Below are 14,589 nucleotides of genomic sequence, written 5' to 3'. Positions count from 1 at the left end.
AAAGTATGTTGCTAATAGAAAACCACGTTAGTTGTGAGTGTATTCGCATACGTATGGGCACTACGCGAATAGAACTACGGGACCTCTGCTAGTGTTATAGTAAACTAGCGGACGCCCGCGACTTCGTCCGCGTGGATTTTAGTTTTTCACAAATCCCTCGGCAACCATACCTTATGATGTTTTTCCTTCACCATTTGAGACATGTGATATTTCATTTCTTTTAATGCACATAACTGAAAAGTTGGAGGTACATGCTTGGATCGGATTTGAACCTACGCCCTCTGAATTTAAGGTAAAATGTATGGTTCTCCCTGAATAGTCATCATCATGGTGGGCAAATGGTGGGTCACATTTAGAGTGACTTTATTAATAGGCGGATTCGATTTTACTGTAAACCTCAATTTTTAACAAATGGGGTTTTCATTAGCTGGGTGACTTTTTAAATTTTTTTAATCGTTGTGTGTATTTTTAAAATACACCTATTAATAATTACCTATTTACTCAAAAACGTAGACAGAGAAACGCTAAAAAAGGTATATCATTAGCAAACTGACAGCATGTCAAAATTTAACGAAATTAAATATATATTGTTACTTTATATAAAGTTCTTACAGAGTTTTAGAAATAATTCTATTTTAAAGCATACGTGAACTACACTTTCATTATGCCAGTAGACTGTGCAAGGTCTACTTCAGGCGGTAAAGGAAATCGTGGTATGTTTATTGAGAGAGATACCAAAATATGTGCAGCTGGATTGCCTTCTGCGCAACCAGACGATCGTGTCTCTGATTCACTACAACACTATTTGTTAAAAGACGAAGTGGATGCCCTAATAAGTGACGCGATATTACCACCTAAGAAACAAAAACCTTTACCACCACTACGTTATCCAATACCCCTTGATAAGCGTAACGCAGGACCATTCGGACAAGTACAAGAACTTTTAAATCCACCAGTGAAAACTAAATTTCAAACACTTGTTGAAGATTTTAAAGAAACATCATATGCTTCTTACTGGAAAAAGCCCCTTGGCAGTGTCGCTGACATTGCACCAATGTTACCAGACGGTTTCGATGTAAAAGGAACAACATTCGGAAAGAAAACCGAATTTCATGGCCGTCTGTACGATATAGTGATGCCTAAGGTACCTTTAGTTGATAAAACTCCTCCAAGTATGAAATCTGGTGTCCAGATATCGCGTAGGTATTGTGCACCTCCATTTAACCCTGAATTGACCTTTGGCCATAGAACTTTCGTAGACAAACGTGGTATTTACGGTAAATGTTGCATTACTGATGATAGAACTTTACTGGGGACTAGTAATAGAACAATATTAAATACAATTCAATCTCAACATGAAAAGATTAATCAAGGTAGGATTGGTACCATCTTAGCACCAAATGACAATATCAGTAGAGTACCTGAAGGGCATAGTTTCGGAAAACTAAAAGGCCCTGACAATTTGCCCGAATGTCTGACGTATTGTGATATTAATCCAGAGCGAGATTTCATCAAAAAATGTCTATCTCATCTTAACAGCTTGCGGAAAAATCTATCGAAACGCTTTTTACATACGTTTTTTCGAGGATTTTATTTAAATCTTAAGTATTATGACACTGAAAAATCTGGTTGTCTTCCAAAAGATGTTGTGTATAAAATGTGTGCGTCTAGATTGATTCGGTTTGATCCATCTTTAATCGAGCCGTTGCTATCTATATGGCAAGCTTTTGATGGATCAAGAATAAACTATAAAACATTTGTTCATGTGATTAACTACAGGGAACCTTCTCCAGAAATTCCCAAAATACACGATTTACCATTAAAATGTCTTGATTTTAACACGACATATACAGATATGGTAAATCCTTCTCAAGAAGTTGATAACAGAAGAATGGCAGGCTTACCATCAGGTCGATATTTGGATTTAGATTACCCAATAACACCAGAAATGTGTTGCAAGGCTGATAGAGCGTACTTTTCTCACGAGTCTGATATGAAAGCTTGTTTGTCTCCGAGTGTATTAACGTTACTTCACGTAAACCACAGAGATATGTACGCTAAGCGTGAGCCACATGTGGTTAAAAGAGTTTTTGAAGCCACCGGAGAATCATTCAGTGATGAAAAGTTTAATGCTGTATGGGAAGAAGCTAAAAAATACCATTCACAAGGATGGGTCTGTTTCGAAACATTCAAGCGTGCGTTAGAAAACTATGCACAGAATAGTAAGGAAAAGGAAAAATAAAACTTATGTAATTTATATAAATGTAATAAATCATCTTTATTTGCACCTCAAACCTATTGGATTATTTTTTGTTCCTGTAATATTTATAGTGATAATTAATTAAAATTAAGATTTAAGAAATTCTTCCAACGATTGCTTGTATTTTCCTTGTGGATCGTAGAAAGCAGCTAGCTGTGACCAAGTTTCAGGATGTTTGGTTTTGATTTCACTAATCAATTGTTTTCCTATCTGCTTTTGCTTATTCGTGCACTTTCCACATCGTGTTTCTAAAACTTCCGGCAATTTTTCTGAAAAACACAGTTATGAATTATAATTTGTATGAGATCCCATCACTGAAATAATTTATGATGAAGAAATGTTTAACTCAATATTTTATCATTTACTAGCTGATTTTGAATTGTCATTTTATTTAAAAGGGTATATTCATAAAGGCTATTGATAAAACGTAGTGTTCAAAGACGTTCGTTTTTATGCACTGTATTTTAGATAAATAGATAAACATATGTTTGTCTAATTCTGCTCAACCGAATTGAATTTTACAATGTTTGTATGTTGGTTTTAAATTTTTAGATTTATTTAATAGCCATTACATAAAGTATATTTAATACAAAGTGTTTATAATCGATGTATCATGTTACCTATTTAGATTTAACAATATACTTTTCACTACTCTTGGTCAAAAACACTGTCATACTACCACTCCACAGCGGGGCTAAACAAGCATTTCAGCTTCTAGGGACTAAAGTAATTTCGTTTTTTTTAATTCTTGTCTGTTATGAGTTCTAGCCAAGTACTAGCCTACTATAAAATGGAGGAGGTTTTATTCGAAAATAGAATCATTATAGGTAAGGCCCTGATTGTTTTGAAAAATAAATAAAGAAAACTTTAAATTGGAATGAAATGCAGCGTTATTGTCTGTGGTGTGTGTGTGTGTGTGTGAATGTGTTAATTTTTTTATTTAATTTTTATTGAGTTTTCAATTTCAAAACAGCGAGATTTGAACACATGGGACATCTTTTACGTTGCCTATAATACCTTTGCCTTTTTCTCATGTGAAAGAAAAATAAAATTAAAAAGCGAGAATTTAATAAACAATTGGCGTGAATAATTTTAAGAAATTCATTGTAAATTTGTGACCGTAACTTACAAATTTTTCAACATTAATTGTTATTGTTATCTTTATCTAGTGAGAATGGTGATCCTAATTTGGAGATGGATGAAATTTTCAATCTGTTACCAAATTAAAAATTTGTTTGTGTGTTGTAATCAAAGTCGAGACGCATTTACTTAAATACCTACCTAGGTAAAGTGGAGAAAACAACAACGAATGGATTCACTTACGAAAGGAGTTTTTTAAACTATTATCTCCCACGTTTACCTCACATACTCATTATTCATCTTTACAATAGTCTGAAATTATGTTACCGGGTAAATCCCTCCCTCTCTCCCTCCCTTAATATCCAAGATTGTAGACTTTGTACATTTAATTTTCAAATAAAATAAATCATTGAATATTGTACTAAACTATTTTATTTTCTCGCAATCGTAGTGAAAAGCAGAGTGTAACACGTGGGGCTAAACCCATTATAAACTCGGTTTCTATTTAGGCCTAAAAATACCTCGTTTATAATGGGTCTTTTTAGCCCCTTGTATAACAATCTACTATTTTGAGCCTCTCTCGATCTCGTTATAGGGATTCAAATATTTTTTTATATATTCAGTTTCCTGGACACTCGAGAAAAGAGGCCTGGGTCCTTCAGTGTGCAATAAAAAAATGATGATAATGAGCAATGATCCAGCAGGAAAATTTTTGACATAAGCTAGTTGACATATACGAAAATGAAATTCTATGTAACAAATGTTATCCGGTGCTTGTTGATGTTGGTGGATATCAAACAGTATGTAGGACATTTTGTCAATTGATTTGATGTTTATTTTAATAGTTTGTTAACAAAGACCAAAATAGTGAATAGGCCAGCTTATTAATCAAAACAATCTGCTATAATTCTTTTAAATATAGTTCAGGTTTTGATAGTGCTTAAACTGAATTAGCACCAGAAATATACTTTGTTAAAGAATATCATATATGCAGCAAGTAAATGTAATTTACATTTCTGGGAAGGTCGATATAAGAGCGTATAATCACATAAAGACTTATGACTCTGAAAGACTCTGGACGAGTAATATTGATTAATTCTAAATAATGCTTGCAAAACAGTTTCTAAAATATTTCTAATAATGGGTTTATTCTGATATTTTTGGATAATAAACGGTTAAATACAAACTATAACCACATGAAGGAAGAAAATAGCAAAATTATACTAGATAAAGTTTACTTAGTGAGTTATTTGTATCCTTAATTATATTTAGAGACTTTGTAAATGATAAACTTTTGAAAAATAAATTAAAAAAATATTACTAAAATAAAAAAATCTTATTGCAAATTGGAATATTGTTATAAAATTTTATTAAGATCTAGTTATCGCTTTTTATTTATGTTAGCGTAAATAATGGTAACTGTTTCTTACCTTTGAGTTTCTTGACTTCTGGAGTGCAAGCTCCTTTATCTAGCAAACATTTTGAATATGCAGCAATGAGCCGATCATTGCCTAACACTTCGCTGAGATCTATATCATCGCTAGAAGAATCGTATTTGTCTTCAGCGAAAGCTAACGCTATAATGCACAACGCAAGTATTATCACCTTCATTTTAAGTTTTAAATCACACGAATAAAATAATAAATGTGCTGCTTAGGTCTGGCTGACGTACAATGTTGTTAGAACAAGTACTGTTCCGGCATTTATATATATATGATGTGTTTGAAATTCATGTTGTTTCTTAGAAGGGTAAGCAGAATGCAAACATGCAGTAATTATAGGATCAACTGATCTGACCTTGTTAATGCTAATATATTACGTTTATGGTATGGTCTGATGCTTGCTTATTGATCGTTTTTACAAAGACATTTATTACATTTGTGTTCAAGCGAGGTACATTGTCAATCGATACACAAGAGGAAAGAAGCAAAACTTCAAATTTTAATTCTGAATAACTATAATCTTTTATTTCATTCATACTCTTTTAAAATTTCATCCATTTGTCTTATAATATAACTTTAACCATAAATTATGTTTAGAGTGAAGGCATAGTTCTCCAAACTTGAAAAGTTGATGATTCTTGCAGTTATTGAGATATAATAATTATTTCTTTGTTTTTCTTGGAATTTTACTAATATTCTATGATAATAAATCAACAGGTATAATATTGTTGCAACATTGCTGCAGCACATTGGAATTTTAAATAAGTATAACAATATTTATATTATTTTAATACATGTGGAAAACTAATCACATATGTATAAATTTGTTTTGTAAATTCATTCATATAATATAGTCCAACTATGAGTTACTAGTACCCAAATATTGTATTTATATACAGTGGTGTAAAATGCAATAGGCCCATGATTCGAAGAGGGTCTACACGCTCAGAAATAATTACATCATGATCATCATATCAGCCGATGGATGTCCACTGCAGAACATAGGCCTTTTGTAGGGACTTCCAAACATCCTGAGCCGCATGCATCCAGCGAATCCCTGCGACTCGCTTGACGTCGTCAGTCCACTTGGTGGGGGGTCCACCAGCACCTTGGGACCCCAACGTCCATCGGCTCTTCGAACTATGTGCCCCGCCCATTGCCACTGCGACACGTTGAGCTATGTCGGTGACTTTGTTTCTTCTGTAGATCTCCTCATTTCTGAATCGCTCACGCAAAAACAGCATAGCTCGTTCCATCGCCCGCTGTGTGACTTTCAGTCCTCACTGGCAACACTGGAGTCTATAGTTCTATACGCGCAGGACTAATTTCATCCAATAAATTCGCCACTGTTTCTGTACTTTATTTTATTTAAATCGAAATATCGTAGACAAGATTTTGGGCGGAATCTACTTATTTTAAGTAACTATCTAACTAAATATAAATACTATTCTATCTAATCTAATTTCCCGTAACTAAAAAGTTGTAGAGGGCCTCTCTATTGGCTTGTGTCGGGTCGTACTTTTCCAGTAGTTCAAGGAAACGCGGTTCACTCTTCGCCTTGATGCCGAGGAGCATTTTCCGCACGACTACCTTCTGTTTAGATGAGCACCGACCGCACGCGGTTTGCAATGTTTCCGGCAAGACTCCTGAAAAATTATAATTCTAAATTGAATAAATTGTTAAAATATCTAAAACGACTTCTCATAATTATCAGGCAAGAGTGAAAATGCATCTTCTAGACAAGCGCGCTTCATCTTAGAGCTCATCATTGGACACATCAGGCTTGATTGTGGTCAAGCGTTAGCCTTATAATACACGAAAAAAAACAGCATATTTTTAATGTTGTTATTTAAACTGATCGGTGAAAAATCCTTATTAGAAATGACCTTCACCCATATGTTTCACGGATGAAAGTTTTTTATTAAATTAAATTTAGTAGGTATAAGTTAAAAAAATATTGCGAGTAAGTTGCCTCAAAAACTCCTGGCCAAACTTATTATTGGTAGTTAATAATGGTTAATTAGGGCCAGGAAATTTTTAGCCAACCTACTCGAAATATATACTACGTTTTAAAGTATTAAAGATATAAAACACTTGTCACCCAAGGGTGAAGTTGGTTTCTAATACGGATCTTCTACTATTATAGGGTGGCAGGGTTTGTAAAATGCCACAGACGCACGGCGCTAAGGACTATATAAAATTACGTGAGATTTTATTGAGGCCTTAGATGACAAAGTTACGCCACTAGTGTCTGGTGCTTACCCTAGTTAAAACCCCTGTGCACGCCACTGGCTAATGATAACGCAACTTACGCTTAAAGTTCTTGCCGTCCTTAGTGCAAGGGCCCTTCTCCATAACGCATTTGTAGTAGGCGAGTAGGATCCTATCGTTCTGTATGATAGAATCAGCGTTGAAGTTGTCGTATCTGTTCACGAACTGCTGGTATTGCTGGGCTATGGAGGAGGCCACCACCGTCAGCGCACACAAACTGAACACCCATTGCTTCATCGTGACCTGCGATGAAAGATTGTTATATTAGTCGTTCATTATTCCTGGACCTATGGGGTCATTATTGTATAACCTAAGCACAAAAGCGGGACCTTCCTCTTCCTCCTTAACAGCCGATAGACGTCCACTTTTTTCTTGCTTATTTAGATGACATGGAGACGGGGGCCTAGATGGTGATTATGATTAAAAACGAAACGTAATTTCGGAGATACCTACAAATGAAAAAATGCACGAGCTTAGCTTATTTTTTAGCCAAGTAAACTAACTAACTAACGTACGGGGATGTTTGGCAGTCTGGAGGCCTATGTCCAAAAGTGGATATTCATCGGCTGCTAAAGATGATAATGATTAGTAGATCAAAATTTTGTAGAAGTAACAGTGTATCTGCGATTACAGGGACGTTTTTGCGGCGCGGCGGTCATAAACGACCCAAACACGCCCCATGTCGCCATTTGGCGTACAAATAAAATTACATAGGTATGTATATATTTGTTATTTGTGTGTTTATGGTTACCTGTAGGAATTTAATAAAAATGTCACATTGAATGTAAGCAATTTAAGTTTATAGGATTTTCATTTAATATTTTGATAAATCTTTTAGGAATTTTTAAACCTTATTTATTTTACAAATATGCTTCATTTTTGTTTTTTATGTAGGTATTAATTAGTTAATTAGTTAATATTGACATAATTTTCCCGAATGACTCATAAAAATCAATATCTTCAAAGGTAGTCAAATACCCAATTCGATACCTTACGATTGGTATTCAAACAAAGGTATTACAAGACACGTAGGTAAATAGGTAGTAGGTATGTTACTTGTACCTATCTAGAACACACCGCTCCATTAAACGTTAACAACGCAACGATTAACCTTAGGAAAATCTCCTTAATAGCATAAAATGCTGTAACTTGACACAAACTATGGTACTTGTAAATAATACTATTAATTATAATAGTTTTATTTATAGTTTCTGGTATATCTGCGACACGATGTGAAGGCCATTTTGATGTTTATAAAGATCATAAAGTTCGCAATTGTTGTCAAATATAAAAACAAAGATAATCTACTCGTAAATCGTAAAACTGTAATTTATTGAATCATATCAATGGTAATGTGTTGGCATTGGTTTGTGTTATGTTAATAGTGATCACCTAACTTATGGTGATCAGTATGATTCCTTGCCTGGTATTAAAGCATGGACTAGGTACTAAAGTAAACGGTTTACTAAAGTAAGAGAACGTACTTCTAAGAGATGTAAAATTTGTTATGAATCTTTTCAAACCGGTGAAAATGTTTGAAGTTAAGTTACTCGTATGTAAGTTACAAGTTACTATATCTGCGTTTAACTTACTTCTTTATTCTATGTTTGGCTGTATGTATGTTTGTATTAAGAAATGTTATTGCCATAGATAATAATAATAGCATCAATATGTCATTTTAAAGTATTTTTACTTGTGCTTGCAGAAAGAATACAACACTCGGCTTCGAGGTTAGTTTACGTTTTAACCAATAGTAGTTGATAGAACAAAAGTAAAATAAAAGTATTTCTTTTATTAGAAAAAGATATTTTATTTCTTTTAAGCTGTTTATAATTGACAAAAAATAAACTTAACAGCTCTTAAGTTTATTTTTAGTCAATGATATTTTTTCATCACTATTGTAAAGGGCAAAGGCCTTTTTATCGTGTTGCCGATATAATAGAAGCCTGCGGTTTTATTCCCATTTATTCCGCTTACGAATAAATAATTCATGTCAAGTAAATAGAAATAAAAGACGTCAGTGTAGATGTAAACATACGTTTTGTTTAGACGTACTTAAAAAAGACATTAGTTTTATTAAATGTTATAAATATTTTTCGATTCTTTTTTATATAAATTGCCGTCGTTTGCTTTAAAATGTCTAATATTGGATGATGTCATTGGATCGGATGGAAGCTATTGGATCGATTTGAAAAATTCTTTCACTAGAGAAAAGCTACATTATCAGAGAGTAAAATATTATTTATTCTATCCTTCTACATCCACAAAAACGGGAACTACACGGGTGAATATGTGGGGTGTAGTTATTACAATGATATTTTATACTAGAGATAGGGCACCAGCGCATTAAAATGGAGACGGACAATGTGCATAATTGTCTTAATTTCATTTTAGTCGCTCATTCAACAACTAAAGTTTAATAAATACATGATACCTAAATATTGTCTACAAAGTCGAGTTTTGTATTCAGGAAGTGTAAAAACTATATATCTAATGTAAGTAAACACAAAATTGTACATGTGTGCGCTCAGTGGAGTCGTTAAATTCGGATAATTTATTGCAGTGATTTTGTATGCACGTAACATATCTACATTATAAAACATTCATTGAGTCTATACTAATATTATAAAGCTGAAGAGTTTGTTTGATTGAACGCGCTAATCTTAGGAACTACTGGTCCGATTTGAAAAATTCTTTCGGTGTTAGATAGCCCATTTATCGAGGAAGGTTATAAGCTATATATTATCCCTGTATTCCTACAGGAACGGGAACCACGCGGATAAAACCGCGCGGCGTCAGCTAGTTATTATACAAAATTGTTACTCACTGTTTGAAGAAAGCGAGAAAGTGTAAACGGGTCCTTCGGTTGCCACGGCCAGTGTCGTTGTGGTCAGAGAGAGGCAGAGCATTTCTCCAAACCAGTCCCAGGTCGATGTAACGGGCCGCATACAAAACAGACACGGTGTCCGGAACAGAAGAAAGTAGTTTACTGAAGGCCGCATCATCTTTTTATTTGGTGTATTATTATTTACCTACTTAGAACCAGTGGCGTGCATCTTTAACTAGGGTAGGCACTGTACGTACATAATCTTTTGATGTGACAATGTCTTATAATTCGATAGAGCCGGCTGCACACTCGAAAAAAGATGACGTCATGCGTCGTTCCCTTGCTCTAGGGTTGCTAACTTTTTTTACTAGTAATAAAGTATATTCTGGTATATGAAGATTATTAAACAGTATTTTTGAAAAACGAACATTTTCTTTTGAAAAATGCAACCATTCCATCAGTATTTTCTTATGACGTTGTCACGTTCCACTATCGATTTTTTTTTAACATAAAAATGGAACCGCCTTCAAAAACGTATTTCAGTTATTTACGTACCTTAAACTTACCCCTAATAGTACCTCTGGAAGTATACGCTTTCAAACAAAAAAAGTATTTTTCGAAATTGATTAATAAATTACGAAGTTATAAGGTAACAAACATTAAAAAAAACATGCGCGTTGAATTGAGAACCTCCTCCTTTTTTTAAAAAAAAATTAAACATACACGTACAAAACGGTAAATTTCTTTACCAATACAGTTTCGAGATACAGTTCTCAGGGTAGGCAGTGAATTTTTGCATATATGAAGAGCACGCCATTACTTAGAACTTACTCTACTCTTTGCTTAGAACTATACTTTGTCCTGAATTTTACTGCTTGCGTTTACTTTTTACCCGATATCCAAAGTAGGTTTGTGTACCAGAGATTTAAGAAAAATCTCTGGTATGCAGGTTTCCTCATTATGTTTTTCGATCACCGTTTGAGACACGTGATATTTATTTTTTTAAAAAAACTGCACATAGTCCTGGTTTTATTAATTACACTTTGTAGGCCAAAAAGGATATTCAAGAAAATGTAAACAAGCTTACATACAGCCTTTGACTCACCCGTACAAAATATTACGTTTGAATCGACTTGTGGTTATTTTTTTTATTAAGGATTCCAAATGCGCTCGGATATAATTTAATATCCATAAAATGTTTGGAATCCAATATTTTTTATTTACTTTTTAAAAGGCTTTCGGTTCGACGACCCTCTTCCTAATAAAAAATGAACGGGTTTTTTTGGGTCATGGCAACTGGTAGGCGATGTTTTTTTTTTAAAGAATCATGACTGTTTAGTTTTGAATCAAGGTCTGTTTATGTCTACAGATACAGTGCGTCACAGACAAGTAGCGTGGCAGACACCCACAGACACCGTCTTTTCACATTGCCCAGCAGGTAGCTAGAGATACTTAAAGTCTTTTTCATGAAAGAAGTCCCTCAGACGCAGCGCTATGTCCTAATGGCGATCATTATCATTTGGTAATGGCGGTCATACTGACTTTTGTGTAAGGACTCTACAGACATTAACGGCACAGACAAAATATTCTTTTCGTGAATACTAGTCGGTCGCGGCCCGTGTCAACATCATCAACATCACGTATAAAAACATTTTATAGAAGACTATTATTTTGTCTGCCACGGCTCGTGTCTGACACGCTAAATGTCTGTAGATATAAACGGACCTTTATTCGTCCTTTTAAACCCTTGTATTACTTAGGTAGCTTATTGTTTCAATTTCGCGACAGATTTGAGAGGCATGACTGGGGTGTATTTTCTTAAAAAATATGATGAGCTTAGTTGGTTACCAGCAATTTCTGGCGACCCCGCACTAGAAAGAGCAGTGTTGATCGACCCCCCATCTGGTGGACTGACGACATCAAGCGACTCGCAGGTATTCGCTGGATGCAGGCGGCTCAGGATCGTGATGATTGGATGTCCCTATAAAAGTCCTGCAGTGGACGTCTATCGGCTGATATGATGATGATGATGATGATGATGATGATGATAATTATTGAGAAGTGTACAATATAACGTTGTTTTGTAGTTGTAAAACGTTTTTACTCTGGTTTACATACATACTTCCTTGATTCTACGCGTATAATTTCTTCTAAACAAGTTATCTCGATGTAAACCGGTAAAATGTAGTCAGTCGAGTTGCTGCTTTATGTTGATATACCAATAGGTAGAAAAATATACCTATGTGGTTTATTATTATTAATCAACTAGCGGACACAACTTCGTTTTGTGGGCTGTCGCGGACTTTTTTTAGAACTTTTTAATTTTTACGATAAATAATACGAATTTAACCGAATAATTGGAAAGTGTATAACGAATTTTAAATTTTAAACTAGGAACTATTGCTACAAATATTATTCAGGCGTAATCTCGGACATTGTTTCTAGAAGTATGTATAGGTTTCTACCCGTAATCTAATATCTATTTGTTCATGGTAATTGTGGTTTTGCGTTTTTGTCCTTTAGTTACTAATTTTCCTTATATCTGAATCACAAACGAGATCAACGTGGTAGGTTTTTCTTGGAAGCAATGCTTATTGCTACATTCCAATAATATTGCTATGATCAAGTTGTTTTTACTATGTAAATATATAAAGGAATAGTGTGATTTGTGGAAAATTACTTATATCATATCAGATTACATAAAGATACTGACAATTTTTCAGACATTCTGTCTGTCTGTCAGCGATAAACTCAAAAAAGCCGAATGGATTTTCATGCAGTTCTTGCCTACTAATAAGTAAATTTATGACAAAGCTTTAGGTTTGTCATGTGTGATGAATGTCAAAAGTTTCAGAAAGTCAAGCTCCTCGGGAGCTTTCATCGAAAATACTTCAAATCGGATATTCCTATTCTATAGATTTACAAATAAGTGATAGCATTTGTATACCAATCTATCTTTTAAGAAAAGCTTATATCAGGAGCGTACACAAAGTTTATAACTAGGGGAGGCATTTGTGGCGTAACTATTATCTCAGGGTCGTGCTGTTAGGGCCTCAAAATAATCGTCACGTAATTTTATTTAATGACTACGGTTTATTTAATGAATATGGTACACGCCGCGCGGTTTCATCCGCGTGGTTCCGGTTTCCGTAAGAATACGGGAATAAAATATAGCCTATAACAATTAGGGATAATGTAGCTTTGCAACAGTGAAAGAATTTTTCGGTTTAGTAGTCTCAGAGCATATGACAGTGACTTAAACCAATTTTTTCCTCGGGTTTTAAGCTTGCGTCCAAAAGTTGGAAACATACCAACGTCGTCTCCAACTTTTGGGCTCAAGCCCGGGAAAGAAAATAATTGCTTTCTTTGGCTTTGTCATTTCTCAAGAGAAACTATTGGCAGTTTTTTTGGGAAGCACCAGATTCAGTGAAATTGTGGATTACCTACACTTTACTAAATAATACTTATTTTGCTTTCACACGTAAGGGGCTCCCGTGGTCCGGGGGCCCCGTATCATTGTCACGGCTGAAACGGCGGTAGCTACGCCCCTGCTTACTGCACACACTTAGCTCCAAGGAGTTATGTACCTACGTGTCAATATGATACAAAACAAGGTCCAAGGAAGCCAAAGACAGAATACGAACTTACCCGTTGACTCAAAAACTTCCGCAAGTTGTACCGCATGAGCAATATTCGTTGATCGTTGTTCCGAGCTGCCGCGTGCTGCCACCTATAAAGTAACAATAGCCATAATGGTCAAAGACCATCGTAGGATATGTCAATTAAAGGCAGGTCCTGTTAATAACCTAAATTAAACATCTTTCTTGTTCCTAAATTTTTTTCGAAATAATATTCAGTTTCTCCCAAGAAAAGCAACACTATTGTGGGTAATATTGGCGGATTGATGACGATTTCAATGCAATAGTCGATTTGACGTTTGCTGTCAATTGTTATGTCATATATGTTTTATGGGCGCCATCTTGACAACTCAAAAACTTGGGTTTTAATTTTATTTATTTCTTTTTATTTAGTTGGATTTATTCACTTTAATAAATTTTATTAAAATTCTTTTATTTTTAAAATTTTAATGATACGGGGCACAAGAGTGGACCTCCTTTTACGATAGTTTCGCGCGAATCGTAGGATGCGGATTTGTGGACGCCTTCCATTAATAACAAGAAGGAAGTTTAGTTTAGATATTATTGTTAACAGGGTAGGTAAATTGAATAAAAGCTTTTATTCTTAATACAATATATAATAACAGACAAACATTTCTTAAGACTTAGTATTCCGTTTTTTTGTCAGAATACTTTAATAATAAGGCATTAAAAATGCCAGGCCGTTTCTCTGATAGGACTTTGGCCATATGGTCGTACTTCTTCTTCTTAGTTGGACTGCATTGTCTGCAATTGGTTTTAATCAATGGAGCAATTGAATCTGAAATCAAAAGATATTTATTAAAATCAAATGCTTCATTAAATAGCCGATGGCCTTTTATAGGGACTTCCAAACATCACGATACTGAGCCACCTGCATCCAGCGAATTCCTGCGACTCGCTTGATGTCGTCAGTCCACCTGGTGGGGGTCGACCAACTGCGCTTTCTGGTGCGGGGTTCGCCATTCCAGCACTTTGGGACCCCAACGTCCATCGGCTCTTCGAAATATGTGCCCCGTCCATTGCCACTTCAGCTTCGCGACTCGTCGAGCT

The 14,589-nt window shown here is 34.8% G+C and overlaps 2 protein-coding genes across 2 annotated transcripts; one reads left to right on the top strand and one right to left on the bottom strand.

The window, feature by feature from the left end:
- Positions 1–652: 652 nt before the first annotated feature.
- Positions 653–2,243, top strand: LOC112049023 (uncharacterized). The gene has a single exon (XM_024086754.2). The coding sequence runs from the start codon at positions 665–667 to the stop codon at positions 2,240–2,242; it is 1,578 nt and encodes a 525-aa protein (XP_023942522.1). The 5' UTR covers positions 653–664; the 3' UTR covers position 2,243.
- Positions 2,244–2,253: 10 nt separating this feature from the next.
- Positions 2,254–10,038, bottom strand: LOC112049024 (uncharacterized). The gene is made up of 5 exons (XM_024086755.2): positions 9,881–10,038; positions 7,095–7,296; positions 6,246–6,428; positions 4,771–4,992; positions 2,254–2,529 (listed from the first exon to the last, which is right to left on the bottom strand). The coding sequence occupies exons 2-5, from the start codon at positions 7,288–7,290 to the stop codon at positions 2,348–2,350; spliced, it is 783 nt and encodes a 260-aa protein (XP_023942523.2). The 5' UTR covers positions 7,291–7,296; positions 9,881–10,038; the 3' UTR covers positions 2,254–2,347.
- Between the last annotated feature and the right edge of the window lie 4,551 nt (positions 10,039–14,589).

Source organism: Bicyclus anynana, chromosome 20 (genome assembly GCF_947172395.1).
Source record: "Bicyclus anynana chromosome 20, ilBicAnyn1.1, whole genome shotgun sequence".
In the NCBI taxonomy this organism is placed as follows: Eukaryota; Metazoa; Arthropoda; class Insecta; order Lepidoptera; family Nymphalidae; genus Bicyclus; species Bicyclus anynana.
Note: the sequence above shows the minus strand (reverse complement) of the source record. Positions and strands in the feature narration are given on the sequence as shown.

What these genes read in the sequence shown, in the direction of transcription:
- LOC112049024 (XM_024086755.2), bottom strand. Translation starts at nt 7,290, where the DNA reads ATGAAGCAATGGGTGTTCAGTTTGTGTGCGCTGACGGTGGTGGCCTCC. An exon ending in CAACTTTTTAGTTACGGGAA is followed by an intron (nt 4,993 to 6,245) that starts ATTAGATTAGAT and finishes GCCAGACCTAAG; the next exon opens with CAGCACATTTATTATTTTAT. An exon ending in AGAAGTCAAGAAACTCAAAG is followed by an intron (nt 2,530 to 4,770) that starts GTAAGAAACAGT and finishes TGTGTTTTTCAG; the next exon opens with AAAAATTGCCGGAAGTTTTA.
- LOC112049023 (XM_024086754.2), top strand. Translation starts at nt 665, where the DNA reads ATGCCAGTAGACTGTGCAAGGTCTACTTCAGGCGGTAAAGGAAATCGT.